Here is a 17287-nt window from a genome sequence, read left to right on the forward strand (position 1 = left end):
GGGTTCTGAAACCTTTTTAGACACAGGGTACCCCTTGGGAAATGCTATCTCTTGTAGTCACCTAATAAGTGAAACCAGAAAAATAACATAGCAATTGTGTTGCAGACAACTCAGAAAGACCACAACAAGTCAAAACGTTTTAAGCAGTATGGAATCTCTGGCTGTGTCCAGACAAGCGCAAATGTGCGGTACGTGGCACCACGGATCTGTCTGTAGTGCCACACACTGCACATGCTGGCGTTCCCCACAGTGCTACCTTGCAGCACCTGGGGGGTGGGGCGGGAATTGAGTCCAGGAGATCCTGGGGTAAAAAAAACCCACACTAAAAAAAGTGGGGTGGCGCATGTGGCAGCAATGTACACCACCCAAAACGGGAGCCTGGCCAGTCAGAGCCACGCTCTGGCTGCTGGCCAGGCTCCCAACTGCAGGAGTGCTGTGGCTGCAGCTCCCTGAGGCCCCCAGACCCAAAGGTAAGGCTGTGGGGCCCAGCACAACTGCTGTCCCCAGCCTTCCCTCCCCACCTGGGGTAACCTGCCATGCACGTGGCATGGGTGTTCTCTGGGGATATGTAGCAGCAGCACAAGGTGTTCATGTTTGTCCCCCCTGCTCATGGCTCAGCATGGCCCAGCCTCACTCCCAGCCAGTGGGTGATCCCACTGTGCCTTCCCAGCCACCGGGGCTGGTTTTGCTTGGGGCAGCCCAGGAGCAAAGTCCCATGAAGAAAAGCTCCTTCCTGGCAGCCCCTTCTGCCTACTGGAGAGCAGCACCCAGGACAGCCCCAGCCCCTGCAGTGGTGTGGGCTCACCCCCTTACCCCTAGTGTTATAACCTGTGCCCCTGGGCTGCCAAGACGGGTATGCCCTGCTCACTGCCCAGCAGCAGTGCATGCTCAGCTGGCTTTGCCCTGGCTAGCTCCGTGCTGATGAGACAGCAGAGGGGCAGGGAATTAAAACCCGCTCCATTCCCATTTGCTTGAGGCTGCAGATGGGGCTGGCCATGTCCCTCCACCACTGCTGGAGCAGCAAGGTACGGGGAATGCCTGACAGGGGCTGCTACATGCTGGCTAGGCAGACCCCAGCTAGGGCCCCCTGGGGGGAGTAGGAAAGAGAGGGGGGAATAAACTGCCTCCCTGGCCTCTTTGCCTCAGGGGACCATGCTGAGCTGGTGTCTGGTCACGCCCCTGCCTCTGCTTGGGCTACAGAGCAGAGGGACAGAACCAGCCCTGCTCTCTGGAGCAGACAGCACAGCACAGCCCAAGGCTGCAGAGCCTCCTGGGATGCTGGAGGACTCTGATTTAACTTAAACCAGGAAGGGATCTGGGATAGAAGTTCCATAAACCAGTTTGATCCGAATCAGTTAAGTCTGATAGTACGTTCAACCAGGTTTATCTTAAACCAGTTTCGGCCATTTTGAAACTGGTTTATGTGCACTGAACTTTTGTACTGTTACAGGTTTAAACCAGTTTCTGATCACTAAACTGGTTTATGTGTAACATCTGTCCCTAGACAGGGAGATACACCTGGACAAAAGAAGTACTTTGGTAGACTGAGTCTGCCACTTGTACCTAGTCTGTGCTGATCAGAGAGAAGGTTTTCCTGGCTAGGAGTTCCCAAATTCTTCCCTGGCAGAAAATATTAGGAAGATGGACATGATACAAGAATATCTGAAGTAAGCTTCAGCTCAAGAAAGCTTATGCTACATATATAGTCCTACTTTGGTCTATAAGGCATGGATGACTGGTGCCTCCTGAGTCTGCCAGGCACCAGATCGCCAATTAGGGGAGGAGGGTGTCCCCCAGTGGTTGATCGCCAAGCCTGGAACCACCACCAACGAAACTGGAAGTTTCACAGCTGGTGCTTCCAGGGGGGTACACAGCCAATCTCAGGGGGCACACATGTACCCCTGCTACGCGTCGCCAGTGCTCTAAGGTACAAATCTACCCTGCCTTCACAGAGAACATTATGAATCAGCTGCATGCAGCCTGGCTGTGAGGATGAAAAGTGACAGGAATTTTTTTCCATCAACCTTTTTTTAATATCCTTGCAAAAGCAGCTATACAGTAATGTAATTGGCATCCCCCTGCAACATTTGCATCCTGAGCATTGCAGCATTCACTAATGCATGTGGACTTGCAAGTATCTGAACTGATTTACAGCTGGCTGTGAGAGAGCTGGGAGAAATACAAATAGGAAAGAAATAGCAGAAATTATAAGAAATAAATTAGGGGTTTTTTTTCAATTACTTCCACTGCTGAGATGATGTGGTGTCACTGACAAAATATGAATGAAAATAGGGGCTTGGCCCTTTAACACTTACTTCGCTTTCCACACAGGCATAGGGATTGGTGCAAAGGGAAACACAAATTTACAAGTCTGTGGCAGCAGTGACATCTAGAGGACACGGGCTGCCTGCACTCACCTCCCCTTTATACAGCTAAGTGAGCTAGTTCTTTCCAAACCAGGGGCCAAATTCTACTTCCAGCTAATCTGGTTTTACTGTGACGTAACTGAGAAAAAAATTGACTCCATATGGATTTAATCATCCAGAGAAAAACTCACCCTGATTTTGTGCTTCTCAGTCCCTCCTAGGAGTTCCATAATATTTCATTATAAATAGTGTAAACTGTGCAACTACAAGCAGCATAGGAATTAAAGAACAAAACCACTGGCCTTCCTTCACTAGATGCATCTATAATTTCTGTCATACTGCTTAAAGTGAGGTAATTGGAATCACTTGTCAGAAAGCTCATGTTGAGAAGGACCTCCATTATTTGTTGCTAGAGTTGCTGGCAGCTGTCTGTGTTTTGCAAAAGAAATGCAGGTATTTTATCTCAAGGAGAGGTGTTCCTTGCACTGTTTTGCAACCGTGACAATGTTTCTTCAGAGTGGCTTAGGGAGATCACTGGCTGAATTCATGAATGTTATTAGCAGGTTTTGCTCCTTTGAAGTCAATGAAACTAAGTCCACTTGCAATAGGAGCACATGTAGCCTTGTATTGCCTGCTTTCCTAATGAGAAAGTAGATGAGCAGCTGATGGTGCAAGGAAAAATGAACAGAAGTGCCTTGTTTCCTCCACCTGTCTTCCGAAGAAGACCGGAAGCTCATCAAATACCATGGGGCTGTTTGTGATGGTAACGGACACAATAGACATTTTAAGCTTCTGAGAAGGTTTAGGAGATTACCTGAATGATAGTAGTTAGCCTGGGTGTGAGCAAAGCCCTATTCATATCCCCATGTCCCTGTACTCACTCCACACACTGTGTGTGTTAAGCGGGTGTGCACACACCCTGCTCACTATGGTGAGAAACTTTCTGAAGCCTTTGTGCTAATCGCAGAAAAACGTGTTTAGTTTTCATGTGAAGTCATGAAGTCTTCTGCAGGAGGATGCTTGGTGATTCTGTGATATAGCCTGTGTCATGTGGTTCATTCTAGCCTGTGTTGATGAGCTTCCCCTGCTCCTAATTAGCCTAAATGTCAAGCTCATCCAGACCTATACCAGAGGCTTTTCTGTGTAAGGTATTAAAGGCCAAAATCCATGTAAGAGCTCAGATGAACTCAGCAACATAGGCCTACCCTAAACATCATAGGTAAAGCATGCATGAATTAATTTGGTCCCACTGCGGTAGCAATAACTTAGGCTTCCAATTTTTTTCCTGTGCTCCTTTTCCTGATCCAGCTTGCCAGCTTAATTTGGGCAGCTCAGAAAACTTCTGTTTGTTCCAGCTGTATTTTCAATTTTGAATTTGTCATTAGCAATAGTTGAGCTGTCAATAATCTCTCTTGCCCTGGCATAGAAAACAAGTTGCAAGTTTGCCCTAGGTCCACACCAGTGCCATTCTACACCATTTCAACCACAAGATCCAGCCCCTCCGCCAAATCTACAGCAGCTTCTCCATGTAAAACACGTGAGTTCAAGGCACTGCAGGCTTTTAGCTTTGAAATGAAGAGGTACCACTTGGGGGTTAAACTGCTTGCTGTGAGCTCCTCCTCTTCTGAATCCTTCAAGAACTGCTGCACATAACCACACTGCACTATGTTTCAGATTATGCCCCAGTCAACTCCAAGACCCATTATGCCTGCCAAATCTAGCTCTTTACCTTGATATTGGGGTCCAATAGCAAGGAGTCCTGCAATAGCAGTGTTGGCAAGACTGCTCCAGTGCACACAAGCAGTGCACTCGCTTGATCCCTGTTTCCCACATTTTGTTATGCCTGGCAAAATGTAATATCCTCGTGGACAATATTTTTAATCAGGAAAGTATGTTCCTGGTGAGCTTGCCTTTCCCCTTTTAACTCTTTGTGTTTACATGAGAACAACAGACTAACAGGCAATGTGACACTCGCCTCATGCTTCCCTAGGAAACATTAACCTTCCAACTGCTTACAGAAATGATGAAATCTTTCTTGGTAGAACTTTAACTACCTAATCTCCCTTGAGTCGACTGGTTGCTGTTTTTAAAGCACTGGAAGATAAGCTCATTCTCTATTAAATTATTATTCCAAAGACTAAGCAGCACAAACTGCCTTTAAAACCAAAGGGCAGATTTGATTGTCCCACTTTTCTTGAAGGGACCGTTTGTTTCTGGGAGGCCCAAACTAATCTAGTGTTCCCCGTGGGTAACAATATTTGGGACACTGCCAGATTGTTTCTCTTGGGAAACTGATGATCGCCCAGCATTTCTTCATTCAGTGCAGTCTTTTTTTGTTTGCAGAAAATGAACACAACTTTCTACTGCTATGAACACAGCAGGAGCAACCAGTGTGCCAACTCTGCAGCTCCAGAAGCCAGCACAAGAAGAAAAGGGGAGTTCCCACTTTTATATAGAAAATCAGAGGGGTTAGGGTCACAAGCCAATGGGCCAAAGGGATGGAACAGGTAAAACATAAATACTGTGGTAACACACTCAGCACATTAATTCCCTCCACCCCTCCAGAAGTGTTCCCAAACTAGCCTATAGTCCCAAGAGTACTCAAACAGCAGCCTGCACCTGCCCCTGTGTCCAGCTCCAGTCTACAGTCCTGGCTGACCGAGCCATCAGATCTCCAGCTCCACTGCACGTTCCTCCTCGGCTTAGGGTTGACCAGGTTTCACGTGCACGTTGCTCTCTTAACCTTGCCCTGCCCCTCAGCTCTTGGGGGCTTCTAGGAGTTGTAGTCCAAATTACAGTTGGCGCAGCTCTGCAGACTGCCCCCTACTTCCTCTGGCTGTTATGCACATTATATTCACATTACACCAGTAGTAGGCTGTTTCCTTGTTCTGCATCTCCAGTCAGTACTGTCCAAAAAGGAGTTCTTTCTCTGTTGGCTTCAGCTCAGAGCCACATTCACGCTGCTGCTCTTCACTCTGCTTGCTTCCTATATGATACACACTCAAACAGCTGCAAATAAATCAGTGCCCCAGCTTCTGTATTTGTGATCAGTGTCCAAGAAAACCTCTTGGGCCACAAGGCTCAGCTTCTGCTCAGGATTACTGTGATGGCTCATGCCTCGTCTAGTAACCTCTGCTTTTTCCAGCTCTTTAGTCGGTCTTCTAAATGAAGGCCATCTGACTGTTTCCTCACTTAAATTGAATGTAAGGTGGCTACTCTAGACATCAATTGCAGTTAAAGCTGTGATCACCCATAGATCAAGAACGTACTGACAGCCGGCAACAATACTGTTCTAAGTCTGAATACTCATAAATGGTCCAAATGGGACTAACCGTCTGAATAAGATAACTCATACATGTAAGCATTTGCAGCATGGAGCTTTCACTCAAGGCTGAATAGACCGGGTACTTTCCAGAACAGCTGACTGACCCTCCTTGATTATACTGAATGTAGAGTCAAATTAAGGAGGTCATCACATCTAAGTAACTGGCCTTGCCTGCCAACAGTTGGTGTTATTTGACAAAACCTCATGACTTTGAACGGATGGGTGCCTAAGCATGTGCTAAATCCCACTGAGGTAATTAGTGAACAGGACTTAACACACTTTGCTTTTAGGTTATGGTATCCAGAAACAAGCCTGAATTGTGTCTGCCATTATGACACCGTAGTAAATGCTACAATTAAAAAAGAAAAAAAGGTTTGTTGGGAATGCAGTTGTCTTTATAGGACAATACGTATTTTGGAGGACAGTCATTTTTCCTGCTGCATATGAATCTTGTTAATTTAGTTGTTTTGTTTCCTTTCCTCTGGTAACTACTGCAAAGTGCATTCCAGTAAATGATCCCCATCTGGCCGCAGCCCAGTGTTCTTACAAAATTCTTTTCCCAATTATCTACTTCTAGCCATGGGCAATCTCCCAGTAAGTGAAACTGCCTACTTTTGTTTTTCACCACCTTTATTGATAAGGGCCAACAGATGTCAGCACAGTCTGAATAACAAGAGGCTTGTGTCTGGTTCAGTAGAAACATCCCCCCGTGGGAGTTTCAGCATAAGACACACAAGGTGGGGGATGTCAGTACGAACAGAATCAGTGTCCTAAGGAAAATGTGAGGCTCACACCAGCTAAAAATATCCAGTGCTGAGTATTTGAAAAAACATCGTTAAGGGTGCTTATATACACACAGACTCTTGTTGACAGAACAGAACTTCTAATTTATATTGTGTATGATCCTGAGAACCCTGTCTGTTTGTATCAGGAGTCCCATGACAACCCCAAGCTTATTAAAGGTACCACAATGCACTCCCACCAACACATACCACTGTGTCTCTTGGACAAGAGGGGGAGGACAAGAGGAGATGTCTACACAGATTAGAAGGACCAGGATATACACAATGTAATTAAAATGCTACATTTCTATATTCTACAATTCATGTGGCCCTCTGTGGAAGACAACAGGACTTAAGCAGATGCTGAAAGTCAAGCATCTGGCTAAGTGACTTCTCCCATCTGGTTAAGTGACTTCTTGTGTTTAGCTGTTTTCCTAAATCAGGCCCCTAGTCATTACTCAGGCAAATTGGATGGGTCTAGGGAGAGTGCTGGCCAATCTTTAGTTGGAAGAACTGAGATGATATTTTTGCTCATTAAATGAAACTGGTAAGCAACAGCAATAGTCAGACATGATCCCAAATTCACTGCTGGCATCAGCCAGGACATTTTCACACTGGAGTTGCACCTACTTAACCCAGAAGGGAATTCAGACCATGGTGCTGTCAGGTCTGATGTACAATAACCCGTTTATCTGCAATTGCCCCTCCTGAGTAGGGAAAACCATTTTATTACATGATGCCTAAATGAGCGGTGACTTCATCATGTTGGCATGATGAACTCTGGAGCAAAAAATGCACTTTAATTTATAACCTTAATACAGATTTGAACCCATGATGTGCAACCCCCACACACAGAGCCAAGCCCTACCCTTAGCTGTGCATGCTGATACAGTGTAGAAATCTGTTGCAATCCCCAGCTGTCCAGTTCAGACAGGATGCCTGAAATTCAGCCATCTGGCAGCATGTTGGCAAAGCGAATGGGAGGATACATTTTTGGTAGATCAGGATGTAGGGAGCCTTAATTTATAAGGTCTTCACACAGCTAATAGATACACAGACATTTCCATACAGTTATAACTGTCAAGCCATGTGCTCCCCATCTTCAGTGGATACAGCGGCATACATGCTTAGGCCCAATGTTTTAAAATGTTGTGCCTAATTTTAAGTGCCTACCTCTGGTTTTGTGCCCAAGTGACCTGATTGTTTTCAAAGGTGTTGAGTACACCCATCTCCCATTGGGAATCCTGGGTGCTCAGTGTCTGTGCAAATTCTTTCATTTAAATACCTATCATGAGGCCATCAAAGTGTGAAAAGCTGAGTCAATGCTAGAGAACTCCTGCATATGGGAGGGGACCACATTAGGGCTGATAAATATCTCAGGCATTAATGTTTCCCAACAAAAAGGGAAAATACCAAGTACATAATTTCTGAGCAGATGAATTCCAGGGGTTATTCCACAGAATCATATTTCCAGAAAAACTGAGGAAGTGGAGATTTGTCAGAGGTGATGTTTTCTATGGACAGTGGATTACAGGAGTCATTTATTTCACAACCAAATGAGGGATCTTTAAGGAAGACAAGAAAAAGAAACCATGCTCCCCAGTTTGAAAGAGAGTGCCCTGTTCCAGATGGTTGCATATGTTCGAATTAAACACACTCCTCCCCACAAGAAGTAAACAGATTTAGGAACCAGCAGAAGGATGTTGTAGTATACCAAAGGCCAGCCAGCTACAGCCTAGCACAGTGCTCTTCTGAATGAACTGAAAGAAATACAATCTAGAAAATTATCTGGATGGGTGGTTCTCAACCTTTTTAGATGTGAAGCACCCTTTGTTAGACTCAAGGCACCCCTTGGATAATGCTGGTTCTTAGTTTTCACTCATTTTTTTGACTAAAGAAGAACAATAAGAGCAGTTTTTCTGCTGCAAAGAACTCAAAAAGACCAGCAACAGGTTAGGATGTATTTGTCACTACGGATTTCTACTTGAAATCTGGGTGCGTCCAGACAGGTGCGCACATGCGGTATGTGGCGCCGCAGACCTTTTTGTGGTGCTGCACATGCAGGTGATCCCTGTGCTGTTAATTTGCAGCATGGGGGAGTTTTCTGACACCAGGAAAGCCCAGTATCAAAAAATCCTGCGCTTAAAAAAAGCTGCTGCTACGTGCACTGCCCAAAACCAGAGCATGGCTGGCTGGAGCCACACTCTAGCTGCCGGCCAAACTTCCCACTGCAGGATCACCGCAGCTGCAGGCCCTGGAAGCCCCCAGGGCCCCAGGTAAAGCTGTTAGGTCCAGCTGAGGCACTGGCCTCAGCCTCCGGTACCCAATTTGAGGCAACATGCCATGCGCCAGAGCACACATGCATGGTTTCCCCAGGGATTATTGTGCCACTGCTGTTTTTCCCCAGGGAAATGCACATTGATGCTTGTGGGGACACATCCTCTGGGTTTATCTTGTGAATCATATTTGGGCACATAACATAATGACTGATCTAATTATCCTACATCTTTTTATTTACTGTATAAATTTCCTCGCCAATGCAAAATTACCAGAATAGAGACTGAATTCCTTAGATTCCAGTGAGTTAGTAAACTGAACTATGGCACAGCAATGGCAGTTTCTATTATTATAATATGATAATGTATTTAAACAGAGTAATATTTTCAAAGACCCCCAAGTCCCAGAGGTACAGATGACTGAAGCTACTAACCCAACTAAGTGGGTAAAATTTTCAGAAGCACTTAGTTGAGTTAGTATATATAGGTCCTAAGTCAGCCTATCCCATATTTACCAATATTATTCTTCAAACAGTTTCACTGAAACCAATAGGCAAACTCAGCAGCCTGGTCTTATGGACAGAATGCAGGAGCTTTGCATTCTGTTCCCACCTTTATCACTAGTGTGTTTGTATGGTCCTGAATAAGTCCCCTTGGGCCAGCTCCTCAAAGGAATTGATTTCAGTGGGAGTTAGGCACCTAAGTACTTTGCTTTAGTGTTTCTGCTTCATTTTCCAGGCTGATATCAGCAAATAAGCAGAGCTAAGTATGACTTAGGGAGCAAAATGCTATGACTTAGAGAGCAAAAGAAAGCTTAGCTTGTAGAATGGGGACCTGATAACAATAATGCACTTATATAGCATGCTGAGAGCAGTCAGCACTTTGAACATGCCTGATTCAGCAGCAGTGTACATGTCTACAATGAGTATCATTAACCTTACTTGGAAGCTGGTGCACAAAGAAGGGTAAGGATTTCCTGTCCTTACAGTGGCTGGACACAAACGTTGCCCTTGTTTCCCTGCTTTACATGTGGTAAGTTAAAGGGTGCATTTGGTCTTCTGTGCATTATGCCTGGTAGTTGATGTGAGAGTTGTTCCCAAAGTTTTTCAGGATAGATTAAAATTGTCTAGGATAGTTTAGACAGAGCCGATCCTGCCTCAAGTGCAGGGTTAGACTAGATAACATCCTGATGCCCCTTCCAGACCTACTTTTTCTGATTGTATAACTTGCATTAAGTCAAAGAGTCAGTCTCCAGTAGGAGCCAGGATTAGATTCCAGATCACTCTTCCCCAATCTCATGCTTCGAATATGAAAGGTTAACCCCAATAATATTCTTTTGTTAATTTAAATGTAGCTGAATCAGATACAGCTGCCTTTTCTACAGCCTGAGGGCTGAATCCTGCACAGAGACATTTGTGCAGAACTTCTTCTGACTTCAGAGAACTTGCTGTACATGCATCCACAGGCAAGCCTTGACCTTTTCTATTTCAAATGTAGTTTGTGATATGAGGAGATCCATATGAAGTGCTCAGAGCAAATACAACTTGTACAAAAGAACCTGGGCCACTCAGATCAGTGTGGTTTGCACCCCCTCCAACTTCTTTCACACCGGGTTGTCACAGCTTGCTGCAGCTTTTACTTTTATTTCAGAGGAACCCATAGGTGGTCCCACAAAGCTGAGCAGGGAAGTGGCCCTCTGAAATAAAAACCAGAGCAAAGCCCTCAGCAGCCCTGCATGGCTATTTCTTGCAGCTGCATACACCCCCAGCTGGTTCACAAACTCTCATCTTTGCTGGAGGCAAGAAACCTAAATCCATGAAGAATCAGATTCTACTGGAATTGAGATCCATGTTGCATCCACGGTACCAAAGGGACAGACACCGTAGATCTAGATTTTGCCTGGCCCTTATGCAGGTACATGGTGAGGAGCCTGGGCAGAATGTAAGAAACTTCCTCCCCTTTGCACAGCCTCCATAAGGCAGGCCATAGAGCTGTAGTCCAAGCTTCAGGGGAGGGGAAGAGCCTACTCCCTTCCTGGGAAGATGCAAAGTTGCATTTTGCTCCCTTCTCCCTCATCATTCTTTTGCCAGAGGGGATGACAAACAAACAGCACCCTATGGAGGGATGATCAGGGTGCATGTTGTCCGGCTGGAGAGGATCCCCTCCCATCCCCATGCTCCCTTTGGTTAAGTGCAATTGTAGAAAACCCAACTCAGAGCTACCTACAAGACACAACCACTCCCTTCAGATTTTTTTAAAATTATTATAGTATTGTGCTCTCTTGCAAACTCTTCTCTGGAAAAGTATCTCTTCAAGTTTCATAGTAGGCATTTAACAATGTGTTGCCGCTCATCCCATCTCTCTCTTTATAGTCTTTCTTCCGGTAAGGGCCCAACATGTGGCCTGCTAAGACAATCCCAATAGTCCATCATGATTCTTTGTTAATCCAATTTTGAAATCAAAGAAATTATTTAAAAAGCAAAACAGTGAGTCTTCTGTCCTCAGTGGATGGTGATCCTTTAATCTGTGCATGCACCTGCATCTGTAGTCCAGTTTCCTGCCTGCAAACATGCTGAGGTTCTGTATCCAATCAGAGCATATCCCCATATCCCAATAAAGCCCTGAATTGGAAAGGGCACATTATAAGTGGCCCTGGATGATGTTTGATTGTGCACCCCTACTCTGAGGAGCCTTTCAAAGAAATTAAGTATGCAGCTGCACACCCAAAAACATAATGAAATGACTGGGAGGGCCTGTGCATGTATCCAGTTTATGTGCACAACCATGGCTATTGCATACAGGACTCTGGCTCCTTCGGAAGCCCGGCTTCACGTTGCTTTAGTGTTTCATGCATAGACTGCAAGTGAACTTCTCTTCCTGGGACCAAATTCTGGCCCACTGTGTAAACACCCCCACCACAGGCATAGCATTAGCTTGGACTTCAACTTGTGTGACTTGAAAACCACTCAATGCCTGTAATACACTGGTCTCTTGAACAGAAGTATAAAAAAGCCTATCCCGTTGCAATTAAAGTCAGTCAAAAATTTGCCATGGAATTCAATGAACCTAGGCTAAAGGCCAAAAACAGTATAGAAATGATAATAAGTACAGTAAGGTAAGTTAATATCAGAAGACACCTTTATAGGCGGAAGTTGAATGATGCCAATTATACAGTAACTATACACATGGGTATTGCCAGCAAAATCAGTTCTTACATCAAGTGGCAGAGTATGTTTGTTCTTTAGGAAAGAACTGCATGTTGCTAGACGCAACCCCCCCCCCACCCTGGTTTTAGTGCAATGGCTTCATGTTTAGACTTGGAGTTGATGACATGGGAAGAGAACAAAGTACTGGTGAGCATTTCTCCCAGTTTCAAATTGCTGCTCATTCCCAGCTATATTTGGGTAGAGTACAGTGCAGGCGTTTCATACAGGTCTCTCCAGGAGGATGAGTAGTGCCTGTGTGAAGCCCACCACTAAAGAGAGTTGCCGTACACATTTGGAAAGAGGTAACCGGTACCAGAAATATTTCCAAATGTTAATTACGCCAAACTGAACGATTCCTAACATTTCAAAGCCTCATTGTCGGGCATCACACAAAGCAGAAAACGTTTGTCCCTCTGAAGTCCTGGGGAACCAGTTCTTAGGCTGAATGCTCCCTTCTGTTTGATGCCTTTCCTTCTTCCTTTTTTCCCCTTATAGACAGTTAACTGCTCTTGTTCCTCTCACAAGCAGCACACTGATTGCCATAACATAGTGTGCCTTAGAGAATTGCCTGAGCTCTAAATATAACCTTACTCTTGTTTTAATACCTCTCCAAAAGCCACAAGAGGGGAGAAAAAAGGCTATTAATAATACTCTAGCCTGACCTTTATATTCCCTTGGCATACTATATTTTCTTCTCTGGAGTACACCTATCAGAGGGACAAAAGCTCAGTTGTGAAGGGAAAAGCACCACAATGAAGACCCAGAAAATGAGTTGTGCAGACACCTCAGTAATAAAATGTAGGACTGATTCACTCCTGGAGCGTAAAATACCTGCTTCTGAAATCTAGGGGTCAGAGCTGCATATCTGAGGTTACATTTTCTGATGTATGATAATCTGCATGGCTACCTAATCTGTAGTGCTTGTCTCCGAGGCATCAGTCACTGTAAGAACCAGGCAGCAAAGGAATGCATAGGTAGCTTGACCATTGCATAGCAGAGGTGTTATCATGAAAAGAAATAAATTGCAAAGGGTCAGGCTCTTTCCTCATCTTGAGTAGGGTACATGTAGTCCCACTAACTGCAGTAGGACTGCTTGTGGGACACAGTGTTACTTGTCACAAGAAAAGAGAACAGAATCTGGCCACAAATTACCTCTGGTACCAAAAGTGAGAAAACATGTCAAATGGAAGTAAGCTTGTCTTTGGAAGGTGCAACGTCCTCCTAATAAAAAAACATTTGGGACATCTGCTCTGGAGTTCCAAACACTTCTGTGGTTTGGTTTTGAATCCACCTTTATCCTACTTCTGGTAATACCAACCCCTTGAGAAGTTACCAAAGGGACACAGCAAGCACATGCAGCTCAGGTCTGAAATGTATGGATGGACGAAAGGAAGGGAAGGGGAAGAAAACCAGTCTTGATTAGAGCTATGCATTTAGGCTCTGAAGGGATTCCAGAAAGTCTCCCAAACTGGTTTATAGTGGGGTTTGGTTTTGCTTAAAAGTGCTATTAATAAGTTTGAAATTGTGTAAGATTTATTTTCTTTTCCCTGCCAAAGAATGGCAAGACAATGAGAAGACCGGCTCTCCCATTACCAAGGCCCAAAAGTGAGTCTGTCAAGAATGAGAAAGTTCACTAAAAGCACAAGTCAAAGAAAAATAAAACCAGATATTGGAATCTCCACACATTCCGCGGTAGTTTGAAAGGAACTTTGCTCATTTGAAAGCTAATCTGCCAAAAAATTGACAGAGGGTCACAAGGTTGGGTATAATATTTAAATCTAACTCATTTCATTTGTAAAAAAATAGTTAGATTTTAGTATTATATCTATCCTTGTGAACACTCTCCTATTTCCTGGTTACACTCTCCTATTTCCTGAGGGCTGATTAATAACATCTCCATATACAGGGGAGCAAGAGAGTGTAAGATAATGCTCCTTTCCTCATGTGATCATAGAGAGGTTGCACAGATGAATTGTCCAGAAATGAGAACAGAGCTAGTTCATAGGGCCACAGCCCACCCCTGCAAGCAAATAGATAGGATGGGGCTAGAGATGGATGGCATAGGGGACAAGCTGATAAAGTCCTGGCTCTTTCCCCCCTTGCCTGGGTCTAATGGTTGAGTCAGCTGGGCACAAAGCAGGCAGCAAAGGAATGCATAGGTAGCATGCTGTTGTAGCAGTGGGCTGATACAACACATTGCAACACCGTTGTTGAGGAGGAATTGAGAGAGAGAGGAACATTTGAATCACATTGCTTTCTGTGCAGTTTTTGGGGGTAGTGCAACAACATGGCACTCCGTTATGCAAGGCTACCAGCAAGGTCTCAATCCAGCTCTTCACTGCTATTTTCCCCCCTGAAATCCTCCACAAAATACGTCCCGAGTCTCCCACTGGTTGCACAGTGAATGCATAAAACCACTCAGGTGCAGAAGTGTTTGCAGAAGCATATAGCAACTCTTTGATGGGAACAACAGTTTTGTTCGAGGACAACAACACTCCCCTGCATTATTTGCACACCAGGTATTACAGCAATGTCTCACTAGTCTTTTCTTTCTTTTATGTTTGTAAAGTGCCTGGCACATGGACGATATTACCAAAAATCAGTGAGAAATTGGGGTGGGGGCAAATGAACAGCCAACTTTCTAGGGCCCTGATCCTGCAAATTACACACGCAGAGAGTAAATTAACTTGCAGTGGATAGCGAACCTCCTGAATTAACTAGGATCCTAGTGTACAGTCTTTAGCTCTTCCAATTCAAAGCCATCCCTTAGTGAGACCCCAACATGAGGGAAGGGTCCAGATGGTCCAGCGTAAGAGCAGGCGGGACCTCCTGGTTGCACCCTTATCAGAGCCTCCCACCCTGGGACCAAGCCCTCCAGCAGCAGGGGGCATTTGTGCAGTGCCAGCAGGGTGAGAATAGGCAAGCAGGACAACTGGCCAAGGGCAGCAAAGGTTTAAGAGCCTCACTGGAAAGAATCTCTGCGCCGGGGTTCAGCTGCGAGGGTGCCTGGCTTGTCCTCTGCAGGGCCCGTGGCAGGTTGATGATGTTTGGGGTGTAGGCCCGGGGCCAGGAAAGGGCTGCAGGGTGGCAGCATAGCGTGACCAGGAACAGTGAACAATGCACTGCAGAGGCAGGCAGGCACCTGGGCTAGCCCACACCCTGCCTCGCTTTGTGGACACACAGTCCATCCACGCCCCTTGGCACCAGAGAGCCCATCTGAGGGGCTCCCCCAGTGCCATAGCAAGGGGCGGGTGAAGGAGGTGACCACCCCAGATGCTGAAGCAAAGGGGTGCCAGCTGGGGCGGGGCACAGGATGGAGCCATGAATGACTTGTTTGGGTGGGGGGTAGGGACATGTGCGTGGGGCTGCGGGCTTTGCCCCGACACCAGACTGCAGTGTTACAGTAATGCACCCCCCCCCGCCCACCTGAACGGCTGCCTATTGCCGCTAGACACGGGGGGGGCGCTTCTAGACGTGCACTTGAATGCATAGTGGCCTAGTTAAAACATCACCAAAAAAGTCCACTGGTGGGGGGCAACCCCCCAGCTCGCGTCGGGTTTCGGGAGAATACGGTAACGCCTCCCGGTCACGTGTCTCTTTTCTATTTTGGCAGGAAAGCCCCCAAATAAGGAAGATGGGAGTGGGGGGGCGGTCCACCTTAAGCGGCCGCAGGGAGCGGCCCCCGCCCGGCCCAGCCCGGCCCGCGGCTCGCCGCTCCGGCTCCGGCTCCGGCTCCGGCTCCGGCAGCATGGGGCTGTGCTACAGCCTGCGCTCGCGGCTGCTGGGCGCCCACCCGGCGCTGGGCTGCGGGGGCGACGCGGAGCCCGGCGGGGCGCCCGAGCGGCCGGACCCGCAGGTGGTCCAGCGGCTGCGGCAGGACCTGGTGGCCAAGGAGAAGGCGGACAAGAAGCGGAGCAAGAGCATCGACAAGACGCTGAAAGCCGAGAAGCGCGAGTACAAGCAGACGCACCGGCTGCTGCTGCTGGGTGAGCCGGGGCCGGGGCCGGGGCCGGGGCCGGGGCGGCCGCTGGTGCTGCGCCCGGCTGGAGCCGGGAAGCCAGGCCGGGGGCTCCCGGCAGGTGTCGCCGGGCCGGGCCGGGCCCTCGCGCCGCTCCCCGGGGCGACACCGCGGTGCCCTTGGCAGCGCCCGGCCGCCACGTGCCGCCTCTGCCGGGGGCGCCGCGCCGCGCCGCGCCGGGCCGGGCTGAGCGCGGGGCCGCCTCGCCAGCGCCCGGGGGGAACGCATCCCTACCGCCCTGTCATTGTCTCTGCCCGCCGCTGTAGCGTGGTCTCTCTGTATCAGGGTATCTCTCTAGCCCTCTCATTGGTGAAACCACGGGGAAATAAGCGTGTGCGCGTGTGCATCTGTCTATGCACACACATAGTTCACTTTTGAAAGCCGAGGGAAGTAATTGTGTGTGCGTGTCCATGTATACATACGTACATACACACCTGGCTATGTGTCGTTTTTGAAAGCCGAGGGGAATAAGTGTGTGTGTGTGTGTGTGTGTGTGTGTGCGCGCGCGCATATACATACATACATACACGCATGCATAGTTCACTTTTGAAATCTGAGGGAAGTAATTGTGTGTATGTATATGCATCTGTGTGTACATACATTCATAGTTCATTTTTGAATGCCAAGGGGAAACAACTGTGTGTGTATACATTTCCTATAATTCATTTAGTTTTTGTTTTGGGAAGTGTATTGTTGATGCCGTGATGTACTGTGTTACGGAGATGCGGTGTGCACAAAGCTGTGGAAAAATGGGGCTCTTGCATCTTTGTAATATGTGATTCATACAGTAAAGGCCATACTTTGGAAAGGAGACAGTCTCTGAGGACAGAGTGGGGTTTTTTGGAGTCTTGGTTTTGGTTTTGGTGTTTTCCAAGTCTGTTAATTACCGAAGAGTAACTATTTTTAACTAGACTGCTCTGAAATATTTGGCGAATATAACTTATTGGTCACCCCTTTTAGCACACAAGTTGCCTGTCTGCTGAAATTGTGTCACTGTTGGACTTAGCTGGCTCGAGGTTGCAGCATTTCAAGTGTATTTGAGTCCTAATGTTTCCATATGGACCCCTATAACGCAGTATTTTGCAATAGGCAGTGATCTGGCCACACCTTGTGAAGTGTGGGATTAGGTCCTTATTCAAAACCATTTTTTATCTGTGGATTTCCTCCAGTGCTTCCTGACTGCCTTTCCATTGACTTCAGTGAACTCCACGTTAGGCCTGAACCTGACAGTTTTGGACAGATATTTTCACTAACCAACATTTGCTATTGAACAGGTATGCTAGAATCCAGATGTTCCTTTTATGAGGCGAGTCT

General features: G+C 46.7%; 1 protein-coding gene and 1 long non-coding RNA gene across 2 annotated transcripts in view; both read left to right on the top strand.

The window, feature by feature from the left end:
- LOC149856742 (uncharacterized) overlaps positions 1–5349 on the top strand; it is a 31907-nt gene extending 26558 nt beyond the window's left edge. The window contains exon 3 of the long non-coding RNA XR_016438331.1: positions 4710–5349. This is a non-coding gene — a long non-coding RNA (uncharacterized LOC149856742). The remainder of the gene's footprint in view (positions 1–4709) is intronic.
- Positions 5350–15592: 10243 nt separating this feature from the next.
- GNAS (GNAS complex locus) overlaps positions 15593–17287 on the top strand; it is a 212287-nt gene continuing 210592 nt past the window's right edge. The window contains exon 1 of the mRNA XM_090064354.1: positions 15593–15941. Coding sequence (XP_089920480.1) covers positions 15704–15941 — 238 coding nt within the window. The 5' untranslated portion in view covers positions 15593–15703. The remainder of the gene's footprint in view (positions 15942–17287) is intronic.

The sequence above is a fragment of the Crocodylus siamensis genome, chromosome 10 (genome assembly GCF_052110815.1).
Source record: "Crocodylus siamensis isolate JL-2025a chromosome 10, ASM5211081v1, whole genome shotgun sequence".
NCBI classification, from domain to species: Eukaryota; Metazoa; Chordata; order Crocodylia; family Crocodylidae; genus Crocodylus; species Crocodylus siamensis.